The following is a 16731-nucleotide window of genomic DNA, read 5'->3' as shown; positions in this document are numbered from 1 at the left end:
CTCCAGGTGCCTCTGGCAGGGAGAGGCCTGTCCAGTTGTTTAGAAGGTGTCGATTGCCAGACAAAGACCCTCCCACCAGGGTCCAACTGCGCTGCTCCAGGTCTGCCCACAGGAGGCTGCAGTGCATGGGGGACCCATGGAGGGAGCATGTGACCCCAGTAAGACGTGACTCTGGGCCCCCATGGCAGTGGAAAGCTCTCTTGCCCAGCCAGCTTGTGATGGGGTGAATTTCCCATCGCGTCCAAGAGAAAGTCACTGAATCTCATGCGCATTAGGCCCTGGATCCCTAACTGGGGGCTGCTGGTGTCCCAGGCTCTCCCTACTGAGCAGGGGGAGATGTGGACCCTGGGGAGACAAGCTTGTGACAAGCTGACCCCTGACAGGGCAGGAAGTGGCCATATGTTGTTTTTCCCTAGAAAAGGGAAGTTCCTCAAATCTCTCACATCAGTGTGGCCAGCAGATTTTTGTGCCATGGGAAGTAGCCAGCACTTCTGGGACTTGGTGTCCTCGGGCACTGTTCAGGGTAATGCAGGGGGATAGGGGCTGTTGGCTCAGCGTGGGGGTCATGTGTAGAAGTCTCCCCATGGCCATTGGGGACAGTAGCTTGTAGCATTTTATCTATGGAACCAGCCGTGGGAACGCCACAGGGCGTCCTATGTTCACCCCAGCATAGACCTGCACCCAGGGCTTGCATGGTGCTTTCCACTCTTCCCTCAGCAACTGCTGGCCACCCGCCCGCCTGGGGGCTGGACAAGTCGCACAGGGAGCCTGTGGCCAGGTTGCCAATGCAAGCTGTTCTGCCCAGGCAACATCCTGAGCCTCTCGACTTCTCACCAGTTCGAAAGGGCCTCCCCCAGGTAATGCCCAAGGCCATTGCCCTGGCGTGCCAGTCGGAGCAGCAGGGCTGTGGTGTGACCTGCCAGCAGCCAGGAGGCCATGCGTGGCGCTCACTCAGTGTCTGCTGGGGCCCAAGGAATGGTGTGTGCGCAGACGTGGTGGAGCAGGCAGCCGGTGGGGAGGGCGCTGTACGTGTGTAGCCCCTTGTCCCTCATCTAATTGGGAGGGGTTGAGCCTATGGCTGTGCAGACCCCTCTCCTGCCAGCCTGCCCCCAATGTGAAGCAGGGGGGGCTGAGAGCCTCTGGGGCACTAATTCCCTGAGCTGGGGTGGGGACCAACCAGCTCTCGGCTTCTGCCTCTGAGCCTGCCTGCCCCACGGCACCTGGGAAGCCGCCTTGCCTCTGGGGGCAGCAAGGGGCCCTTTCCCCAGGGGGTGGGTTACAGGCCGATTCACCCTCCTGTGCAAATAAATCCCCCATTGAACTGCTGGGAAGGGAGCAGGCCCCAGCCCAGCCCTGGGAGCCTCCTGGTCTCCGTGCGTTCCAGGGGGACTGCTGCTGATTTCAACAGGCACAATGGGGGCCAGGCAACTCCGAGCAATGCTGCCCCGAGACAGAGGGAGACCCTCTCTCTCGGTCTCCGCAGCGCCACTGTCCTGTCCTGCCAGCCTGCTGCCTTCACCTCCATCCCACCGCTGCCTCACCTGTTCCCCCTCGTCCTGCATGTAGACTGTGAGCTCCTTTGGGAGGGTGTACAGCACCTAGCACCCTGACCCCTCCCCGGGGTTTGGGGGTGTTACCCCCATACAGTGAAAGGTGTGTGCAGGAGGTGGTCAGTGCATGGCTTGTTCGGTCCCACTGTCCCCTGCCCCCTCTCTGGTGCCCAGATGTGATTGCTGTTCCGGGTGTCAGCAGGGGCTGAGCTGGAAGGTGGGGCAGGCACAGGAGGAGGAAGAACAGGCCGAGGCGGGCGGGTGGGCGGGCAGGCAGCTGAAGGCGGGACCAGAGAGCGTTGAAAGTCCCAGCTCCTTCCCCAGCTCTACTCACTCTGGCTCCCCTCCAGGCTGATCGCACCATGAGCCGCTGGCTGCTGGCTGCCCTGGCCCTCTGGGCTGTGAGTGGTGGGGACTCCCTGCCAGTCTGTAACTACCCGCCCAGGCTCTTGTGCAGCTCCTGGAAGATTGCCATGGCCTGCCAGGTAAGGGGGACGACTCAGGGCAGCCTGTCCTCGGGGAGCTCCAAGCAGGAGCTGGGGAGCTGGCATCTCGCCCTGCTCTGTCCTGTGGGTTTGGCAGCAGCTGCTTCCTCTCTGGTCTTGGGAAAGAGGAGAACCTGCCTGGTCCTTTCACAACAAGGCTGAGCTGAGCTTCCCCCTCAATGACCCTGACCGCAGAGAAACCGGCTCAGACCCCTGGTGACTCGGGGGGAGTACATGTACTCACTGATACTCCAACACCAGTGTTGCCTACGGGCCCCCTGTGAGACACGGCAAACCCCTTCCCATCCCTTCCCCTCGCTTTCGCAGGGGCAAGGCTGGGTAAAAGGCAGACAGTGCTGACTCCTTCCCCCTGGGGCTGGGGCCTTGCAACCCACTCAGCAGGCACCCAGCCTGCCCCGAGCAGACTCGCAGGCCACAAGCCCCTGGGCTCCTGGCTGTGGATCTGTCCATAAGAGGAGGCGTTCCTTGGGCGCTGTGGGGAAGGGAGAGAGGTTTGCCTCTAGGGGCTAGCCCCCCTCAGCTCTCCACTGCAGCAGCAGCAGCCCTATCCCCATGAGCTTCAGGATAGGGGCTGAGCTGGGAAAAATAAGCACAAGGCGGAGAAAGAACCCCCCGCTCCCCCAGCCTGAGTTCCTGCCTGCCCAGCGTAGAATTTGCCCATCACCCCAATATCTAGGCACCAGGATCCAAGCTCTTAATTGTAATCTCCTGTGCCTCACTGGGAGCAGCGCAGACAACGCTGTGCCTCACCCCACCCCCCCGCCCCCCCCAGGGGTTATACATGGGACCCAGCAAGCGTCTGGTTCCTGCTCTTTACCCTGTGATCCAGGGGTAGCAGTGCCCAGTGCCAGTGACTGCCTGTGGCCGTGGCCCCAGGCCTAAAGGGGCAGCACGCTGCAGCGCCTGGATCCTGAGCTCTTCATGGTGCTGAACAGCCTCCTAGCTCTGGCCAACTCCCCACACCTCCCTGTTCCTTAGTCACCCCCTGAGCCGAGCCCAGGCCTTCAGCGCTGGCAGAAGCCTCAGGGTGGGGGAGCCCCGCCATTCAGACCCTGCGCCTCGCCTGGTGGCTCAGAGCTGCCCCTGGCCTCCCTGAAGTGGGCAGGCTCAGGAGAGAGCCTGCAGGGCAGGGGGAAGCTGGCCCCTGGCTCAAGAGGGAGCCAGCTGGGGCCCTGGTCCATTTGCCATCCCCATAGGAGAGCTGCGCTGCCGTGCAGCTCCTGACCTCTGTCCCCGCACCCTTGCCACGGCCCAGCCTGCTCTGCCCTCACCCCATCCAGCTGTGTGGGGGTATTGGTAATACTTCTGCTTTTTCTGCCGCTCTGAGCACAGCAGCCATTAATAACCCTCCCACGGCGGAGCGGGAGCGGGGCCTGAAGCTGCACAACCACTGCGTGGGCTTCAGAGTGCAGGGCTCAGAAACGGGCAGCCCCGACCAGACGCTACTCCAAACTCTCAGCTTCAGTCCACCCCGCGGGCCCGGCCTGGCGACAGGAGCCCGAGCCCCGGGGGTCTGTCCCCGCGGGCCCAGCCTGGCGACGGGAGCCTGAGCCCCGGGGGTCTGTCCCCATTCGGGTGACCAGACAGCAAGTGTAAAAAATCAGTGGTGGGGGGGTTATAGGCACCTATATATGACAAAGTTCTGAATATCGGGACTGTGCCTATAAAATCAGGACATCTGGTCACCTAGTCCCCATGGACCCCACAGGCGCAGCCTGGTGATGGGAGCTAGAGCCCTGGCCGGGGTCTGTCCCCATGGGCCCCACAGGCCTGGCCTAGCAACGTGAGCCAGAGCCCCAGGCTCTGTCCCCATAGGTCCAGCCTGGCGATGGGAGCCAGATCCCTGAGCTCTGGCCCCATGGGCCCCGCAGGCCCGGCCTGCCAACGGGAGCCAGGCTCTGCTGTGTGTGTTGCTTACAGGCTTGTCTGCTGTCACGGAGTGTGGGGGAGTCCAGGCCCTGCACCCCTCTTCCTGGGATCCACTGAGACTCTCAGCCAGCCAGTAAAACAGAAGGTTTATTGGACAACAGGAACACAGTCCACAACAGAGCTTGTGGGTACAACCAGGACCCCTCAACCACGTCCTTCTGGGGGAGCAGGGAGCTTAGACCCCAGCCCTGGGGTTCCCTGTGTTCCTCCCCCCAGCCTCCAAACTGCCAACTCAACTCACCCCGCAGGTTCCCTGCTGCAGCCTCCGTCCACATTCCGGGGCAGAGGTGTTACCTCCCCCTCCCCCTCCTGGCTCAGGTGACAGGCTCTCAGGTCTCCCATCCCCAGGGCACATTCCCAGGTCAACACTCCCCCCTCCCTGCTGAGTCACATCGTCACATCTCTCCCCCCTTCGAACTGAACTGAGCGGGGTCACTGTGACCAGTGACCTGGGGAAGTTCGGGGCCCCCTCTCCGGGACAGCGCATCCGCTATCAGGTTGGCACTTCCCTTCACGTGGACCACGTCCATGTCGTAATCCTGCAGGAGCAGGCTCCATCTCAGGAGCTTGGCGTTGGCTCCTTTCATCTGGTGCAGCCAGGTCAGGGCGAGTGGTCGGTGTACACGGTGAAGTGCCGCCCGAAGAGATAGGGCTCTAGTTTCTTGAGGGCCCACACCATGGCCAGGCACTCCTTCTCGATGGCCGCGTAGTGTTGCTCCCGGGGTAGCAACTTCTTGCTCAGGTACACGATGGGGTGTCTCTCCCCCTTTTCATCCTCCTGCATTAACACCGCCCCCAGTCCCGTGTCGGAGGCGTCGGTGAACACCACAAAGGGCTTGTCAAAGTCTGGGTTTGCCAGAACTGGGCCACTGACCAGAGCCTCCTTCAGCGCCCGGAAAGCCTCCTGGCACTGCTCGGTCCAGACCACCTTGTCTGGCTTCCCCTTCTTGCATAGCTCAGTGATGGGGGTGGCTATGGCGCTAAAGTGAGGCACAAATCTTCGGTAGTATCCTGCCATCCCAATAAAGGCTTGGACCTGCTTTTTGGTGTGGGGAGCGGGCCAGTCTCTGATCACCTCCACCTTGGCTGGTTCCGGCTTTAGGCGGCCGCTCCCCACCCGATGGCCCAGGTAAGACACTTCCGCCATCCCCACCTTGCACTTCTCCGCTTTTACAGTCAGCCCAGCCCCCTGGAGTCGGTCCAGCACTTGTCTAACCTGGGACACGTGGTCCTCCCAGGTCTGGCTAAAGACACAGATGTCATCAATATACGCCACGGCAAAACTCTCCATCCCCCTCAGGAGCTGGTCCACTAGGCGCTGGAAGGTGGCCGGCGCTCCCTTGAGGCCGAAAGGCAGGGTCAGGAACTCATAGAGCCCCAGAGGGGTGATAAAGGCCGATTTCAGCCGGGCCTCTGCATCCAGCGGCACTTGCCAGTAGCCCTTTGTAAGGTCCATGGTGGTAAGGTACCGAGCTCCTCCCAGCTTGTCTAGGAGCTCATCAGGCCTGGGCATGGGGTAGGCATCAGATACTGTGATGGCATTGAGCTTCCGATAGTCCACACAGAACCGGACCGACCCGTCCTTTTTGGGGACCAGCACCACCGGCGAGGCCCAAGGGCTGGCAGATGGCTGGATCACCCCCAAAGCCAGCATGTCCCGGACCTCTCTTTCCAGGTCCTGAGCAGTTTTCCCTGTGACTCGGAAGGGGGAGCATCTTATCGGCGGGTGCGACCCTGTCTGCACCCGGTGGACAGTCAGATTAGTGCGTCCAGGCTGGTTGGAAAACAGCTGTCGGTACGGATGCAGCACCTCCCTGACCTCATCTTGCTGGGCAGGGGTTAGCTGATCCGAGAGGGGGATTGTTTCCAGGGGGGAACCAGCTCTGGTCCCAGGGAATAGATCTACTAAAGGGTCATCTCCCTGCTCTTCCCACTGTCCACACACGGCCAACACCACATTCCCCCTGGCATAATATGGCTTCATCATATTCACATGGTACACCCGGCGGTGGTGCGCCCGGTTCGACAGCTCCACCACATAGTTTACCTCATTGAGCTGCTTGACGACCTTGAAAGGGCCCTCCCAGGCGGCCTGTAGTTTGTTCTTTCTCACTGGGATGAGAACCATCACCGGATCCCCGGTGGCGTAGGCACGGGCCCTTGCCGTGCGGTCATACCAGACCTTCTGCTTCTTCTGGGCTCTGGCCAGATTCTCCCTGGCCAGGCCCATGAGTTCAGCAAGTCTCTCTCGGAAGATCAGGACATACTCCACCACTGACTCTCCATCGGGAGTGGCCTTCCCCTCCCACTCGTCTCTCATCAGGTCCAGGGGGCCCCTCACCCTCCTTCCATATAACAGTTCGAAAGGCGAAAATCCGGTAGACTCCTGTGGCACCTCCCTGTACGCGAACAGCAGGTGAGGTAAGTACTTGTCCCAATCCTGTGGGTGCTGGTTCATAAAGGTTTTCAGCATCATCTTTAGCGTCCCGTTAAACCTCTCCACCAGCCCGTTGGACTGGGGGTGATAAGCTGAGGCCCAGTCGTGCCGGACCCCACATTTCTCCCACAAGCACCGGAGCAGGGCCGACATGAAGTTGGAGCCTTGGTCTGTCAAGACTTCCTTGGGGAACCCCACTCGGCTGAAAATGGTCAGGAGCGCATCGGCCACGGTGTCTGCTTCAATGGAAGCTAAGGGCACTGCCTCGGGGTAGCGGGTGGCAAAATCTACCACCACCAGAATGTATTTCTTCCCCGACCGGGTCGTCCTGCTGAGAGGCCCCACGATGTCCATGGCCACCTTCTGGAAAGGCTCCTCTATGATGGGCAAAGGTCTCAAAGCCGCTTTCCCCTTGTCCCGGGCCTTCCCCACCCTCTGACAGGGGTCACAGGATCGGCAATACTGCCGGACCGTGGTAAAGACCCCGGGCCAGTAAAAGTTCTGTAGCAACCTCTGCCGGGTGCGCCGGATTCCCTGGTGCCCTGCGAGGGGGATGTCATGGGCCAGGTACAGGAGCTTGCGGCGATACTTCTGGGGGACCACCAGCTGCCTCCTGATCCCACAGGACTCTACTTCCCTTGTGGGAGCCCATTCTCGGTATAGGAACCCCTTCTCCCACAGGAACCTCTCCTGGCAGCCTCTGCTCATGGTCCGTACCACCCTGAGGTCGGCCAGGTCCCTGAGCTTCCGCAAGGAGGGATCTTTCCTCAACTCGGCCTGGAACTCAGCAGCTGGGGAAGGGATGGGGACCGGTTCCCCCTCAGTGGCCAGGTCTGAGGCCTCAGCCTCTCTGAGCCGTGCCCCTCGGCCCTCCCTTCCCACCAGGGTAGGGTCCTGCGCCTCCGGTGCGGTACCCTCCCCGAGGTCAGGGAGCAGTGGCCCTCGCCGGCTCTGGCTACGGGTCACAACCAGGGCGGTCTGGGGCTTGCTTGGCCAGTCCTCTAGGTCTCCCCCCATCAAAACTTCAGTGGGCAAATGGTGGTGTACCCCCACATCCTTGTGGCCCTCCTTGGCCCCCCATTTCAGGTGTACCCTTGCCACGGGCACCTTAAATGGGGTCCCACCCACCCCTGTCAGGGTCAGGTAGGTGTTGGGCACCACCCGATCTGGGGCCACCACCTCGGGCCGGGCCAGCGTCACCTCCGCACCCGTATCCCAGTATCCATTGACCTTCCTCCCATCCACCTCCAGGGGAACAAGGCACTCTCTCCGGAGGGACAGCCCCGCGCCCACCCTGTAAACTGAGCGCCCTGAGTCCAGAGCCTCCAGCCCTCTGGTGGAGCTGGCCTGGGGTACTCTTCCCTCCGGGGCAGGTGGTAAACTGGCAGCCCCCCTTTCCTGAGTCGTCTGCCCCTCGCCCAGCTGGGTCCCTACCCAGTTAACCCTGGGTAGGTTGGGTCTGCTCAGTTTGTCCCTGAGCCCAGGGCACTGGGACCGTACGTGGCCTCTCTGGCCACAGTGATAGCAGCTCAGGTCACGTTGGTCCCCTCGAGCGGGTCGGAGGGGCCCGACGCCAGGCGTTCCCCTCGGGAGGGGGTTCTCCCTATTTCCCCGCTGGGAGGCCCCCTGGTGACTCTCTCTCTGCATCGGGGGGGGCCTGTTCTTTTGGGACTCCTCCCGGCTACCCCCTGACCGACTGTTCACAAACTCGTCGGCCAGCTGCCCTGCGTGCTGGGGGTTCTCGAGCTTTTTGTCCACCAACCACAGCCTCAGGTTGGAAGGGCACTGTTCATACAGCTGCTCCAGTACAATTAGGTCAAGCAGGTCCTCTTTAGCTCGGGCCCCCGCTGTCCACTTGCGGGCATACCCCTGCATCCGGTTGGCCAGTTGTAGGTAGGTGACCTCAGGCGTTTTACGCTGACTCCGGAACCTTCTCCGGTACATCTCGGGGGTCAGCCCAAACTCACGGAGCAGGGCCTGTTTGAACAGTTCATAGTCCCCTGCCTCCGGCCCTGTCATCCGGCTGTACACCTCCACGGCTTTGGGGTCCAGTAAGGGGGTGAGAAACTGGAGCCTGTCTGCAGGGTCAACCCTGTGCAGCTCACAGGCATTCTCAAAGGCCGTCAGGAAGCTATCTATGTCCTCCCCCTCCTTCCGCTGGGCCAGGAAGCACTTATCAAAGTTCCTTGCAGTCTTGGGTCCCCCCTCACTCACCACAGCCGGGGCCCCACTGCTCTTCAGCCTGGCCAGCTCCAGTTCGTGCTGTCTTTGTCTCTCCTTCTCCTGACGCTCATGTTGACGTTGTTTTTCCTTCTCCTCCTGCTCATGTTGACGTTGTTTCTCCTTCTCCTCCTGCTCATGTTGACGTTGTTTTTCATGATCCTCCAGCTCCCTCATTTTCATCTCCCTCTCCCATTCCAGCCGCCTCCGCTCCAGGGATGGGGAGCTCCGCCGGGAGGATCCCCTGCTGGGTGCTGGGGTCAGGGTGCCCTCGGTATCCGCTGGGCTTCCCCCAACCCCTCCCCCAGACATAGGTAGGAAGGGTCTCGGGATGTCCTCGGCAGCAGTCTGACCCCTCCCAGCCCGGTCAGGCCCCAGGGCCCACGCTGCGTCTGCCGGGCGGCTCCCCTCCGGGATAGGGATCGGGTCATCCAAGCGATCCCTCTCCTCCAACTGGGCAATCAGTTGTTCCTTGGTGGACCTCCCGATGCGCAGCCCCCTCTGCCTGCACAGCTCCACCAGGTCACTCTTAAGGCGTTTAGCGTACATCTCCCTGCTGGCCACTCGCAGGCCGGGCAGCTTCCCACGGTTTCCAGGAAAAGCCCTTAGTGTGCCAGTCCTTCTTGAGGTCACCACCTCTTTGCCAGGGTCGAGCTGCAGACTCCTCCGCCCCTGGGACTGCTCGCTGCAATCCCCCGGGGGACCCTGTTACTGCAAAAGTCTTTCTCTCTGGTCACACATTCCCAGGGGTTAACCGCCCCCCGAAACCGTCTCTGAATCTTCAGCACGCCTGGTCCCCGTCAATTCCCCTTCGTTTTACTGTTCCCCAGTCACTTACTGCAGGAAGCGCCGTTCACGGGGTGCAGTAGATCCCACCGCTGCCACCAGTTGTCACGGAGTGTGGGGGAGTCCAGGCCCTGCACCCCTCTTCCTGGGATCCACTGAGACTCTCAGCCAGCCAGTAAAACAGAAGGTTTATTGGACAACAGGAACACAGTCCACAACAGAGCTTGTGGGTACAACCAGGACCCCTCAACCACGTCCTTCTGGGGGAGCAGGGAGCTTAGACCCCAGCCCTGGGGTTCCCTGTGTTCCTCCCCCCAGCCTCCAAACTGCCAACTCAACTCACCCCGCAGGTTCCCTGCTGCAGCCTCTGTTCACATTCCTGGGCAGAGGTGTTACCTCCCCCTCCCCCTCCTGGCTCAGGTGACAGGCTCTCAGGTCTCCCATCCCCAGGGCACATTCCCAGGTCAACACTCCCCCCTCCCTGCTGAGTCACATCGTCACATCTGCTAATGCCCCAGTTGCTGGGTTGGATTCTGCCCATTGAACAGAAGCCAGAACTGGGTCTGATGGGACGTTGAAGCAGGAGAGAGTCTAGGGGCCCAGATGTGCACGCGGAACCAGAAGGAAAAAAGCCCTTGAGTGCTCTGGACCTGGATGTTTCCCCCACACCCCAATCCCTCCGTGGGGTGTGGACTCATTTCGCTAAGCATTTGAAGTGGACGTTTGAACCAAGTGGATTGAGAAAATCCCCTTGGAAAGCCCCAGCAGCTGCTTGGTGTGTGGCAGGCTCGGCTGCAGGTCCCCAGAAAGCCCCACTGAAAGCCACGGCATCCTGTTTCACTTCCCTTCTGGCCTGGATTCTTGGGGAGGGCTGGCAGGTCTCCCAGCTCTGTTTCCTCTAAAATACAAACGAGCTGGGCTGGAGGCAGAGCACAGTCCTAGGACAGGGACCCTCCGTGCACCTGTCGGCACCAGCTCACTTGGTTGCTGTTTAAACACGACTCCGGGTGGCACCCCCATCCTGTCCGTCAAGCGCCTCTGGGGAAGGGACTTTGTCCCCAGGCCCCTCGCTGGCCCTTGCATAAACGGGTTGAGCACGGCAGCTGCTGCAGCACCCTGGTGGCTCCCAGCAGGGTCAGGTTTCTCCTCCGCATACCCCAGGAGGCTCATGACTCCCTTGTGCACGCCCGGTTTGCCTGTGACCGAGCCGGAACCAGAACTCAGGATGGCCGGGTCCCAGCTCGCTCTTTGGGGCAATGGGGTCTGTGCCAGTCCTGGTTCTGCCGGTCCCAACCCTGCTGCTCATCCCCGCTCCCCGTATCTTTCACTGCCCGCAGGTGGAGAAGCAATGCACCAACTTCTACCGCCGCCCCCAGGCAGCCGACCCTGTGTCGCTGAGCCTGTATTACGAGAGCCTGTGCCCGGCCTGCCGCGGCTTCCTGGTCACCCAGCTCTTCCCCACCTGGGTGATGCTCAGTGACATCATGAACATCACACTGGTGCCGTACGGAAATGCCCAGGTAAGCGGCAGAGTCTCTGGCTGCTGGGGGGGGGAAAAGGGCCCTGCACCCAGTTTGAGCCAAGGGTAGGGACTGCATGACTGTTCTGTCCCCGTAGCCTGGTCTTCCCTCCCCCCACTGCCCTGATCCTGGCAGGGCGTGTGGGGCACACGCTGTGGGGCGAGGGGGAAGAGTGAATGCCGGGGCGGCATGTGGGGGAGGGGTAGTGTTATCTTAGGCTCTGACTCGGTTTCCTTTGCAGGAGAAGAACGTCAGCGGGAAGTGGCAGTTCGAATGCCAGCATGGCGAACCAGAGTGCAAGGGGAACATGATTGAGGTGGGGCTGGCCCCAGGCATGGCATTAGGATTGGGGGGGGGGGGTGCTGTCGGTGGAATGTGCAGGACAGCGGGATGGAAGGAAACAGTGGCTCCTGGTTAGGTGATGGGACCCCCCACACTCCGCCCCACCCCTGTGTCACTGAGCCAGGGGCGACTTGGACTCACTAGCTGTGCTTGGAGTGGGGGAGGAGGGGGCAGGGCTCCCTCGTCCCTGGCCCGGAAGTGGGGCCCAGGGTGAGAGCCGCAAGGGCTCTGCTATGGGACTAGCCTGGGGTGGAATTAGGCCCTGTCCCACGTGTGGCCTCAGCACAGTCACCATGTGACACTCGAGCTGCTGAGTTTCACATCCTTGCTGGCACAAGGGAAGGAGCAAGGAGGCCCCTGGCCCCACAGGGCAGAGTCCAGGAACCACTCAGGCAGCTGTGCTGGCATCGGGAGCCAGGCACCCAGGTGTGATCTATGGGGGTGAGCCAGGACATCTCGGGGTGAATATCAGAGAGCAGCAACACCTTCCCCGGGGCCTTCCACAGATAGCGGATTCGGGGGGGTTGCCCCTCAGCTGCCTCATTATAGGCCTCTCAGCATCATCCCACCTTGGGGAAAGGACTCCATAGGACTCTCCCAGTTGACAGTGAAGTGTGGGGCTCCCCCTGCAGCCATTCCTCTCTCCCTAGGAGGAGAAGCTGGTCATGTTAGGCTCTGCCAGCTGGGGAACCCCCGCGGCACAGCCTCTCTGGGCTCTTCAGGCACGGCTTCTGCTCCTGGGTATGTTCCCGCTGGGCTCAGGGCACTAACACTGTGGCTTGCCCTGCTCTTCCAGACCTGCCTGATGTACCAGCTGAAGGACTTTGATCGGTCTTTCCCTGTGATCTTCTGCATGGAATCGGCGGGCTCTGTGGTCGAGAATCTTGCAGCTGTATGTTGGCAGTGCTGGGCGGGCCCAGAGCTATAAAACTCCATTGGTTCAATCAAGTCCTGGGGGGAGCTGCCTCAGCCAGCTGGTCTCTGCACCCACCCCACAGTAACCCCCCTTCCACTTGCCTCTTGTTCCCCTGCCCAGGTCCAATCAAGTGTCTTGACCCAACGCCCAGAAGGGCTGGCATTTCCTGCCAATCTGTGCCTGGTGGGACATCCGGCCTTGGCCATTGGCAGCTTAGTGACAAGGCCAAGGCCATGTCCATTTCTTGCCACGCCTCAGCCATCCCATGTGAACTGCGAGGACGCTTTCCCCTCCGTGCTGCCACCAGGCACCTGCCCTCACTCCAGAGGTGCTCTGCAGGAGTGAGGCCCAGGTGGCAGGTGAACTGGGACATGCTCTGGAGACTCTAGCATTATGCAGGCAGTCACGGGGGTTGCCCCTGGGACTGGCTGAGTCCCATGGCCCGTTGTGCTTCCAGCCTGCACTGTGGGTTAATGAGTTCAGAACAGATAAGAGCCCCTGGCCTCAGCCTTCCTATGTGGTGGGGAGTTGGGTAACCAGCTCTCTGCACTGGTTCTGACTACTCCTCTCCTCGCAGTGCCTGCAGGTCTATGCCCCAACTACCCAGCTGGCTGAGATCATGGCCTGCGTGACAGGAGATCTGGGGAACAAGCTGATGCACCACAATGCTCAACTGACAGATGCCCTCAACCCACCCCATAACTACGTGCCATGGATCCTCGTCAATGGGGTAGGAGACATGGTGCCTTGTGGCCTTCCTGCTGAAATGCTGGCAGGGCCCATGGGCATTGCCACACAATGAATCAGTGGGCAGCAACCAGAGCCAGAAGTTCAGTGCAGAGTCCATGTGCTGCAGATAATAGACGTGCATGGGAAGCACGGGCTAGAACCTGGGACCTTCAGCTCCAAAACCCAGGCCTATTGCCCTTGAGAACACTGAGGCAGGGCAGTCGGTGGGTCTCGTAGCCAGAGGGTCAGTCTCTTGCAGTCCCACACAGAGCTAGGTGTTACAGCATGGGAGCACCAGCCACCTAGTATGTGAAATACGGGGGGCCGTCCCAAAGCACATGCCTGTTAATGCTATGGAGCCCATGCACCTGGTATCTAGCTCTGGTAGGTGACTTGAGTGCAATGCATTGTGGGATTTGGGAAGAATGAACTGCTCTCAGAAGCACCCACAGAGCCTGTCTTTGTGGTGAAGCGAAGGGTGAAAGTTGTTGCAGAGTTTTTGAGGAAATGCTTTATCTCAGCAGCAAGGCCCTGCCGCTGCATGAGCCTCATCTGGCTGCCCTTGGTTGCCCTGCAGTGAAGACAAAGGGGCAGGAAACGTAGGGGCATTGCCAACAGATCAAGGGATGTGATCGTTCCCCTCTATTCGATCTGGAGTACTGTGTCCAGTTTTGGGCCCCACACTACAAGAAGGATGTGGATAAATTGGAAAGAGTCCAGCGGAGGACAACAAAAATGATTAGAGGACTGGAACACATGACTTATGAGGAGAGGCTGAGGGAACTTGGATTGTTTAGTCTGCAGAAGAGAAGAATGAGGGGGGATTTGATAGCTGCTTTCAACTACCTGAAAGGGGATTCCAAAGAGGATGGATCTAGACTGTTCTCAGTGGTAGCAGATGACAGAACGAGGAGTAATGGTCTCAAGTTGCAGTGGGGAAGGTTTAGGCTGGATATTAGGAAAATCTTTTTCACTAGGAGGGTGGTGAAACACTGGAATGCGTTACCTAGGGAGGTGTTGGAATCTCCTTCCTTAGATATTTTTAAGGTCAGGCTTGACAAAGCCCTGGCTGGGATGATTTAATTGGGGATTGGTCCTGCTTTGAGCAGGGGGTTGGACTAGATGACCTCCTGAGGTCCCTTCCAACCCTGATATTCTATGATTCTGTGAACATCCACTTGCTTTGGGGTGAATCTGCTCAGGAAACTGAATCCAAGGGACTGGCTCCAGCCAGGTGCGGTGTGAGCTCCCTGCATGCAGTTCTGCTGTGTCCCCTTGAGCCCGTCCTGCTTGAGGCGTGGCACTCCCCTGCCTGACGCCACGTCGCGTCACTTACACCTGGGCCACGTGGGGGCCTGATGCTGCTGTTTTGCTCAGGTGACACATTGTACCCACTTGGCCCAGGTGTGACCGATGTCCCCCATGGGCGCAATGATTTGGGCCTTGGGCCGCAAGGGGATTTCACACTGACTTTCCCTGGCGGGCTGCATGTTCTGTACCCGAGCCATAGCCCACAAGAGGCTGCGCTGTGCTCAGACACAAGCCCTGGTTTTGTGCTGACAAGAAACACACCCATTCTGCAGCTGCTCAAACAGGGACCCCGGTGAATGCTGAGGGCACCATGCAGGTAGCGACTGACGCAGTCAGGTAGCACCATCCGATCTCGCTCCATCTCGTCCTGTGCGTCCGGAGCAAAGCGCTGCAGAGCTGTCGCTCGTGTTCCAGGCAGCAGCCCTAGCAAAAGGCATGTCTAGATTCCTGGAGGAATTACTGAGCACCTGCCTGCCTTCTCCAGCCAGAGGCTGAGCCTGGGAATGGGCTTGTCCAGCTGCTGACACCGATTTGTCCTCTCTCTCTCCTGCTCAGAAACACACAGACGCTCTCCAGGAGCGAGCGCAGAGTGCTCTGTTCAAGATGGTTTGTGAGATGTACACGGTGAGTGGACCCTGGCAATGCATGAAACCCTGTGTGGGCAGCTGTTCCCAGCGCACCACGGTCACAGCGCCCTGCTCCCCAGGCTCTGGGCAATGAGCTGCAGTAGCACCTTGGCCAGCTCATGCCCAAAGGATGCCCACTAGCCAGATTCGGGGACGCCCCTCTACTGGAATAGCTGTTGTCCTGCCTGCCCGAAGAACAAGCAGCTCGAGCCTGCCTGCCTCCCTGGCAGGGTGCCCGCTGGGGCTAAAGGCCAGGGCCGGCTGGGAGGGGAGCAAGGCAAGGGCAGGGGCCGAGGTTTAGTGCTCCAGCAATGCGACTGCAGCCATTTCCTCTCTACGCCCCTCCCGGTGTCTGGAATGTCGTGAGGGTCCCTGACTGATCTGTGTCTTTGCAGGGTGAAAAGCCAGATGCCTGCAAAGATGGGGGGGCTGAATCCCAGTTCCTCTGAAGACCCAGTCTCTCTGCCTGAATTAACCCCCAGCCTAGGGCAGCTCCCTGCACCCCAGCTCCTGGCCTTGCAATTGGGGTGACCAGACAGCCAGAGGCAGCAGGGGATGTATTTTTGCCTGGTATGATGTCAGCTCTGGGCTCATGCCCAGTAAACTCTGCTGCAGGTGGGGGCAGTTCAGTTGTGAGGGGGGGGGTTGATGGGAGAAAAGGCACAAGATGGTTTGAATTTGGACATGGGAATTCGAAGCATCTCTTCACGCAGGGTGTCTAGCACCAGGAGCTGTGCTAGGGAGAGCCCAGCCTTGTAATCAGAAAGAGCAGCAGCAGGAGCCCTGCAGAGGTCAGGGAGCAGCACCAGCTGGAGAGTCGATTAAAAGAGCAAGTTCTGCTGGAGAGAGGCATCTGGTCACCCTGACTCCAGTAGGCAGCCTGGCTGAGCAGCTGGGCAGCATGGGCCTGGAAGGGCTTCCAGACATCTCGGCCAGTGTAAGTGTGTCGAATACACCGCATTGAAAGCGCAGGAGCAACTATCCACATCAGGGAACTCCCTGACCCCCTCGGCTCTTCCCTCTCCAGATCTCTGTCGAGATGAAATAAGGGAGGGAACATTCCGGCTCACTCTCCGAGGAGGTGCCCCATCCCTGGGCTGGAACCTGCGCCTCTCACAGCAGACAGTCCAAACCAGGAATGGGGCCCCACACCTGCCCTGCTTTGCCCCGGCCTTGGGCACCAGCAAGACTGGCTGAAGATCTTGCTTTATGCTGCGCAGCTTGCCGAGTGCTGTGACCAGAGGGGGACAAGCCTTAAGCACAGCAAATCTTGGGGGACACGCTACATTTGCTTTGCTGATTTGGTGCCTGACACCTGACCCTTTGCCCGTACTGATGCCTTATGTGAACTAGCTCCACCGGCCTCTCCAAACGCTGACATCTCCATGTCCTCCACCCACTGGCCCCTCCAGGAAATGGTTCTGTGTCGCTAAGCCCCATCCTCCTTCCACACAAACAGACCAGTGCTTTGCCCTCCCAAGCCTGATGTACACTCCCTTCTACTTGCTCTAATTGTGTTGATGTCACAAATGCAGATTTTTGGGACTCAGGGTAGGAATGCCCTTCCTGCAAATGAATCTACTGAGTAACTTCCTGGCCTAGTTCTCTCTCATTTTGGGTCTCTCCTGCGTCTAGCCCTGAGCCCAGGGCTGGGGGGTGGGAGGAGGGGTGAGGGGCAAGGCTGGTGTGAGGATGTTGGTGCCATGTCTACACTGGGGAAATGTAACAGTCCCTCGGGTGCAGCTGCTCTCACTTCACCCACGGGGTAGGGATGGCACCTTGCTCACGGTTATCACAAACATGGGCATTAGCTTTCAGCTAAAGAGGGGCTCTTGGAAGCATCTCCCCTGGGGAGATGC

The 16731-nt window shown here is 59.9% G+C and overlaps 1 protein-coding gene across 1 annotated transcript; it reads left to right on the top strand.

Annotated features, from left to right (window-relative positions):
* Positions 1–1860: 1860 nt before the first annotated feature.
* IFI30 (IFI30 lysosomal thiol reductase) lies at positions 1861–16465 on the top strand. The gene is made up of 7 exons (XM_048830543.2): positions 1861–2035; positions 10766–10948; positions 11190–11264; positions 12087–12182; positions 12784–12936; positions 14802–14870; positions 15268–16465. Exons 1-7 carry the CDS (start codon positions 1913–1915, stop codon positions 15319–15321), a joined length of 753 nt encoding a protein of 250 aa, XP_048686500.1. The 5' UTR covers positions 1861–1912; the 3' UTR covers positions 15322–16465.
* Positions 16466–16731: the final 266 nt, after the last annotated feature.

This window comes from Caretta caretta, chromosome 25, assembly GCF_965140235.1.
Source record: "Caretta caretta isolate rCarCar2 chromosome 25, rCarCar1.hap1, whole genome shotgun sequence".
NCBI lineage: Eukaryota > Metazoa > Chordata > Testudines > Cheloniidae > Caretta > Caretta caretta.
Note: the sequence above shows the minus strand (reverse complement) of the source record. Positions and strands in the feature narration are given on the sequence as shown.

Excerpts from the sequence above, each read along its gene's own strand:
- IFI30 (XM_048830543.2), top strand. The coding sequence starts at position 1,913 with ATGAGCCGCTGGCTGCTGGCTGCCCTGGCCCTCTGGGCTGTGAGTGGT. Across the intron at positions 11,265-12,086 it reads GCAAGGGGAACATGATTGAG|ACCTGCCTGATGTACCAGCT; the intron begins GTGGGGCTGGCC and ends CTGCTCTTCCAG. Across the intron at positions 14,871-15,267 it reads TGGTTTGTGAGATGTACACG|GGTGAAAAGCCAGATGCCTG; the intron begins GTGAGTGGACCC and ends GTGTCTTTGCAG.